The sequence below is a fragment of the Tigriopus californicus genome, chromosome 12 (genome assembly GCF_007210705.1).
Source record: "Tigriopus californicus strain San Diego chromosome 12, Tcal_SD_v2.1, whole genome shotgun sequence".
Lineage (NCBI taxonomy): Eukaryota > Metazoa > Arthropoda > Copepoda > Harpacticoida > Harpacticidae > Tigriopus > Tigriopus californicus.
Genome location: NC_081451.1, coordinates 17,751,428 through 17,758,763, shown reverse-complemented (window position 1 = coordinate 17,758,763; position 7,336 = coordinate 17,751,428). Strand labels below are relative to the sequence as shown.

Below are 7,336 nucleotides of genomic sequence, written 5' to 3'. Positions count from 1 at the left end.
GGAAAGACTTTCCAGTGTAATCGTACCGTACCATCTGCTTCCAGTGGTTGGCCACACCACTCAACATAAACACCAACATCTTAGTAGCCAATTCCGGCTTGCCAGTTTTGGACGCCGTAGATTCCGGGATTGTTGGGTACCCAAACACTTGTTGCAATGACGGATTATATTCTAATCTTCCTTGAATCCCCATTTCGTCGCACATCATTACATATTCTTTGTCTTTTTCCTCCATTGATTCAATTTTGGTCTCCAACAACGAGAACATTTCTTCCAAAGTTCCTGGTTCACATCGAATTGCTTGCATTCTTCTATTTAGTGTAGAAATGCTGGGCAAAGGCCATCCTTGCTTCAAAATCAGCTCATAGCCATTTGTTCCACACGTAAAATAAAGGTGCATTGCTTTTTTCGTTGTACTATCGGTCCATTGGCGAATACGGCCTGAGGGCCGTGTCAAGGCATCAATTTGGTCAGGATTAAAAATCTTCTGAAGAGTTTGCGACATCTGATCGTTCTCCATTCGAAGACGATCATTTTCTCGATGAAGATCATTCAGCTCTGGCTCACAAGCCGCCCTATCTTGATTCTGTCGGTCGTTTTTTAGATCATATTGATGGCCTTGGCTACTACAATGACAGGCCAATTTGTCTGAGTTTTGATTTGGATCCAAAAGCTTTGAGGCTTGGCATTTCTGAACTTCAGTCTGCTCCTCAATTCGACCTTCTTCGCCAGTTTTGTCATTTGCATTTTGACCTAACCCAACATATCCAGGTAGGTTTTGGTGAGCTTCACGTTGACTGGCGCGATCCTTGGATGTCATGATGGATGATGAGAGGTGCCTTGATGGTTGATTGAGGGACTGTGGCAGCCCACGAAAGAAGAACAGGGTAGGAACGGCTCCCGGTTTCAGTTTTGGTCGACAAGCCTTCCATGGAAGTGCTGGCAGATTGGTTTCTTTGAGGTCATGAAGGGGCAGAAACTGATCGTGGGCAAAGTGATGAGCGCAGAGTTTGGAGAAACGAGTGGGTTGCCATTGGTCCCGTCGCATAAGCTGAACCCACTTTTGACGAAGCTTGGCGTCTTTGGGAAAGGCAAACAAAGACACGCCATAGCCCCGAACTGTACTACCGATTGCCGAATATCCCATGATTGGTGGGTGTTTTATGGGTTGATGGATGGATGGATGGCTAAATGTCTGCAAGACGCGCGCTCCCTCCTACGAAAACACTTCTGTTCCAGATTTTAGCTAATTCAACGGCCCTCCCGTTGGGCGTTTGCGTTATTTCAGGGGAAATGGAACACTCAGCCAACATTCGCATCAATGACAACAAAGAAGGCAGTGGGTTGTAACGCGTGTAAGTGATGCACAAAGTAAAAGCTAAACTTTATTCCCAGAACACTAAGAAAGTCCCTATATAAAATTCCAGGTCACGAGAACAACTGTCTTCCTCACCCCGGAGGTTTTGTTAGTCCTCTCCATTTATTCCAGACATTATCCATCTCTTCATCCCCTCATTTGGAGAATTCAATCATAGGGCACTAGAGAACCGCTTCGGAGGCTTTCTTTTACGGTTAGATTGCCTGATAGGAATGTTGTCCAAAACTTGGTTGCGTAGATTGGATTCTCTCCGCTGGGGAACAGAGGAGTTCTTGGCCTTTAATGGCCGGAGATATCGGCGATTTCTGCGACGAGTAGTTTTTCTCCCATCAACTTGAATATTGTAGGATCTACCACTCTTGCAAACACTAGTGATAAATCCGGTTTCATTCCACAACTTTGTTATTGGGTTCTGTATTATCACCTTCTCCCCTTTGGTGAGTGGTCGCATTGGATGAGCGCGAGAATCGTACCATAAGTTCTGACGTTGATGGATTTGTTCCCTTTTATCATCCAATTGGGTCAAGTTGAGGACACGCGGTAAATCTGTCGTTGGAAGGGCGGTGCGAAAGATTCTTCCGAACATTCGATAGGCAGGAGATACGCCATCGGCTTTTGGTGTATTCCGGAAGGTGAGGAGTGCTTGCTCGAGGTCGGAAATCTGGTGAAGACGATTAAGGATTGATTTTATGGATCGTACCGTCCGCTCTGCTAGACCATTTGATTGCGGGTGATATGGTAAAGATGGCGACCAGCAAATATTCCATTTATCTAAGAATTTTTGGAAAGAGAGCGCCGCAAATTGTGGACCATTGTCGGATCATACGAGGGTAGGCATCCCAAATTGGCTGAAAATAGTCAAGCAAGCTTTTGATACTTGTTCGGCTGAAGGATCCTGGTTCCACGAGTGTATGAAGGGATATCCAGAGTATCTATCAACAACAAGGAGATAACAACGGCCAGCAAAATGGAAGAGGTCCATTGCAATTTCGTCCATTGATGTGTCAGGAAGAGGTATTGCAGCACTAGGCTCCCTTGGTAAAGACGGAAGGTGTTCCTGGCATAAATGACAAGCTTGAACAGAAGTTGTGATATCATTAGTTATCCCGGTCCAGTAGACAGATTGACGGGCAAGTCGTTTCGTTGCTTCGAGGCCCGCATGGGATGCGTGGAGGTGGGTTAGGGTCAAGGATCTTGATGCTTTTGGAATAAGGATACGGTGTCCAAACATTATCAAGCCATCCACAACCGATAGTTGGTTCCAGATCTTCCTCATTGACATAGGTGGTTCTGTACCAGAAAGGAGGGAGACGATCCATCCCTGATAATCTGGATCCTTGGAAGCAACCACGCGGATATCTGTCAAAAGAAGGTCAGAGCAATCCCGAGCTGTGGCGATGATGAGTGCGGATGAATCTTCGTGCAATCGAATATCATCTTCTGTGGGATCGTCAACGGGGGATCTTGAAAAGGCGTCGGGTATTGCATGTTCTTTGCCTTTCTTCCATTGGACTGAAAATTGATAACGAGATAATTTCTGGATGTAATTTTGGATCCGAATATTTTACACCGCTGCAATCGTCTTTTTGCCAAGAAGTTCTACCAATGGTTTATGATCCGTTTTAACGGTGAAAAAGTTCCGCAAACGTAAAGATGAGTCTTGTAAATGGCCCAAACTACAGCCAAAGCCTCAAGTTCGACCATAGCATAGCGGGTCTCCACGTCTTGCAAAAAGCGGGAACCACACTGAACGAGCACTAAGGAGGCGCTCTTGACTTGGAAAAGGGCGAAACCTAAACCGTGGGTGCGGGAGGCGTCTGTGTGCAGTTCTATTGGTAGGTCAGGATCAAACAGATGCAAAACCGGGGGCGTGGAAAGAACTTGTTTAGTAGCATCAAACGTGAGTTAATGATTGGCACTCCAGGAAAATGAGTTTTTCGTGCACAAAAGACTTCTCAATGGCTCCGCTGATGAAGCAATGTCTCTTGAAAATTGACCCAATTGGTTAATGAGGCCAAAAAAAGATCTCAACTCGGTTCTTGTTGATGGAATCGGGAATTCAGTAATGGCTTTGACTTTGGCAGGGTCAGCTGAATATCCACCAGGTTTGATGATGTATCCAGCAAAAAGGACGCTAGTAGCTGCCAGAATACATTTCTTCTTATTGACAGTTATGCTATGTTTACGGCAACGATCAATAACATTGAGAAGACGCACAACAAGATGATGTAGGTTGTCTCCAAAGACCAAGATATCATCAACAATCTTAACGACGCCAATCACACCTTGAAGAGCTACATCTCCTCTTAAGCTAGAAGAATCACCAGTGGATATGAATCCCATTGGTGACCTCAGGTACCGATATTTTCCCCAAGGCGTCATAAATATAGTGAGATCTTGAGAATCTTGATGAAGGGCCATTTGCCAATATCCAGACCGCGCATCCAGAAGAGCGAATAGCGTGGCGCTTGTGTCAATGCAAGTTATGGCGTTGGTAGGGGTAGGTATAGGATGAGCTACTCGGCGTACCTGGCTATTGAGATGAGTCAAATCAGCGCAAATTCGAACTTCGCCGTTTTTTTTCGGTACAACAACCATGGGATGGTACCAAGGTGTTGGGCGATTGCCAACTGGTTCGATAATTGATAGGGTAGAGAGTCGATCCAGTTCTAATTTAGTTGGATCCCGATAAGCGAAGGGACCGGTCTGGCTGTGTAAATGGCGAAAGGGACTGCATCTGGGCGAAGATTGATGCGCATTGGTTCTCCCACGATATCACCCGACATCGCGGGAAGGGATCCATCGGATGCAATTATATCGGCGTTTTCTTCCATCACTCGTGCAGCAAAAGCCTGGAGTTGTTCTGAAGAGGTTGATTCCTTGGGAATATCCATAACCCACGAAGGTAACGATACCTCTGCTCCAGCAACAACGGGACTCGGAAGGTTTTGAGCGATCAAGCCAAGTCCACGGCAAGCCTGTAGTGATAGGTAAGAACAGTAGATCTGGGGGCAAACGAGCACCTGTTCTGAGAACTGCATTGTTCCCATACGAAAAGTGACATTGACGCTTCCATCAACAGCTAATTGGCTTCCTTGTACAGCTTGTACTTTGAGAAGCGATGGCTCGATGAATGGTATCAGCAAGAGACTTTCAACGTCTCGTCTCATCAATAAAGAAATATCCGCTCCAGTATCCGGTCGCAGTTTGATATTGCCGCAAACTCTTTCTCCGATGAAGATGCTAACCTCAACCAGAGCGGCAGTAGAAGAAGCAACAATTGCAGCCGCTTTCTTTGGAAGTTGGCGACATACCGAGCGGAAATGACCAGCTGTGCCGCAATTGTGGCATACTGTTTTCCAAGCAGGGCATTCCATTTCCCTAGAAATTGAATGTTTGCCACCACATCCGTTGCAGGAAGAGGTATGGGATGATTTGGGTTTTCCTGGTGTATTTTTCGAATGTGTAGATGGTCTAAATGTGGGCTTGGGCTTCGGTAGTTGTTTCGTGGTAGCTGCGACAATTCTGGGCTTCAAAGCAGACGTGTCTTTCTTAGAAGTTTCTTCTGCCCGAAGAAAACTAACGGTATCCGTGAGGGAAGGAGCAGGCACCTTAGACAGGATCAGGAAAGTAAAAGCTAAACTTTATTCACAGAACACTAAGAAAGTCCCTTTATAAAATTCCAGGTCACGAGAACAGCTGTCTTCCTCACCCCGGAGGTTTCGTTAGTCCCCTCCATTTATTCCAGACATTATCCATCTCTTCAGGTGGTTTGTTCTTCTTCACCCACTCTTCTTATCCTGGCTGTCTAGCCTAAACAGAGAGGTGACCCAGGCAGCCAGTCCAGTTTAGTAGGAATCAGTTGGGGGCTACACCTAGGGTACACCTGGCAGCTGGCACCGATCTAACGCTTTAGTCAGAGTTTCATGTCCCCATCGGGCCTCACCCTTTCAAATCGCGTTTGATGCTCAGTGAATTGTCCATTTTTGTGAGAAAACCGATGAATATGTCTAAGAAATGTCTTCCAACACTCTAACGACCTTTTTTTGTCCAAATTTGAGGCCTGTCACGAGATATTCTTTAATCCGTCAATTCTAAGTACAGTGTGGCGCTCCTTTTGGAAAGTTGCGCTAGTTCACCCTTCCATCCGTTAGATGTCGCTTCTCATGCGTGTACCCATCTCATCAGGGAATTTAGAATTTTCTTTTCTTTGATGGGCGCACCGAACATCCTTCGGAGTGACAACGGAGCCCAATATCGTTCGGCCTAGAGCCACTATAACAGAAAGAGTACTCACGATTGAATCTCCACCCGATTTCATCGTACCTCTAGCGGCAAAAATTTGCAGCTAGGTTGCGTGATTTCAATATCTAATGTTGCATTGTCATTAGTGTTCAATTCTAGCTCTAGACTTTTACCAATTTTGCATTTTTGGTGTAAGTTTAAGGTTTATGTTGCTATTGCTCTTGCTGACTAGCTATTTCCATGACCACTTCATGAGTTCACGATTTTTCACGCATTAGATTTCATCTAATGAGTCGCCTTGCTACATCCATTCTCCAAGAAACTTTGCATAACCATGGTTCAAACTTCAAAGGCGTCTCGAAAATGATCTCATCCCAGTTTCTATGTTGCTTAATGCGAATCATGCAACTGCAAAAGTTTTTTGACCTTTAATTTTCCTATTATCTTGCAGATTCCGTTCGCTTGGGCCGCTCACGTTACAAAATGATCCATTGCTCAAAATGTCGAAAAACATTTTTAACTCTAGCTGGATACCGTTACCATTCGAACAAAACAAATTCCTGTGTAAGTAAAAAAAAAATGGAAACATCAATCAAAAAACACTGCCTGCCCCTGAAAAATCCATCTATAGGAGCTTTTAAAGGTCTTGCTTTATTTTGCGACAAAGAATGTTTTTGTTTCTTCATTTGGTATCTTAATTGCAAAAAAATATTTTCCGTTATGACAAAGCTTTTCGGCAATCGGAGATATTGAATTGACCTTTCAAAACTGTCAAAAAATACACTGGTGTCCTGTATATGGTCTACTGGGATTCATCTATTTTGGTCTGTAATTCTTTCAATTTTACGTATAAGAATGAATCTAATAACGGAGTTTACGCCTTCTTAGGTTGATCCATGTGATTTTGATCATACCCATGATTACATCAACCTGAGCTTTGAGTCTATGGAGGCCTCTCAAGTGTGTTTTGAGTCGAATGAAATGGATCGAAGTTTTGTGACTCGTCGATCCAGCAGTAACCAAAGGTTGTTTATTTGCGCCCAAACTACTAAGGACAATATCAAGGACAAACGGTTAAAGACCAACGCATCACGGAAAACCCATGATTGTCCCGCGAAGTAATTTGTCATTGGCATATTATTTTTTCCTTGACTTTGCTTTAAAGGATTCGCATATTTATCGCATAGATTATTTTTCAAAGAAGCATCTTTCTGTCGATGTGTCAGCCCCGTTGCTGGAGAAAAATGCGAGCTGAATCGACCGTCCGTTCAGATACGAGGTTGTCTCCAACATTCACACCCACTGGAGCGACGAAATTTGAGACTATCAAAAGCCGTTAAAGAGGATGTGGTCAAATTACTGGAAGCCGGTCTTACGCCAAACGTTATTATCAATAAGTATCATCCAGCAGAGAAAGAAGATCCTGCCAGCAAGCCAGTTACAACGGGGGATGTATATTCTCTGGTAAGACGAGCTAATTTGCAAGGCAAGAATGAAGGTGCACGAAAGCGGGATAAATTTTAAGTTGGAATTTTAATCCCAGGATACGACCACCGAGAATCGGAGGTGGCAAACGTTTCGAAATGCTTGACCGACCCGTCATTCCGTGCCTTCAATTATGGTTATGCTTTTAACATGGATGTTCTTTAGGAAGAGTTGAGGTCCAAGGTCGTCGAAACCAAAGACAAATCGTTCTTGTTGTGTTATGCCAGC

The 7,336-nt window shown here is 44.4% G+C and overlaps 1 protein-coding gene across 1 annotated transcript; it reads left to right on the top strand.

The window, feature by feature from the left end:
• Positions 1-5,913: 5,913 nt before the first annotated feature.
• Positions 5,914-7,330, top strand: LOC131891501 (uncharacterized). The gene is made up of 3 exons (XM_059241102.1): positions 5,914-6,187; positions 6,512-6,741; positions 6,811-7,330. Exons 1-3 carry the CDS (start codon positions 6,107-6,109, stop codon positions 7,145-7,147), a joined length of 648 nt encoding a protein of 215 aa, XP_059097085.1. The 5' UTR covers positions 5,914-6,106; the 3' UTR covers positions 7,148-7,330.
• Positions 7,331-7,336: the final 6 nt, after the last annotated feature.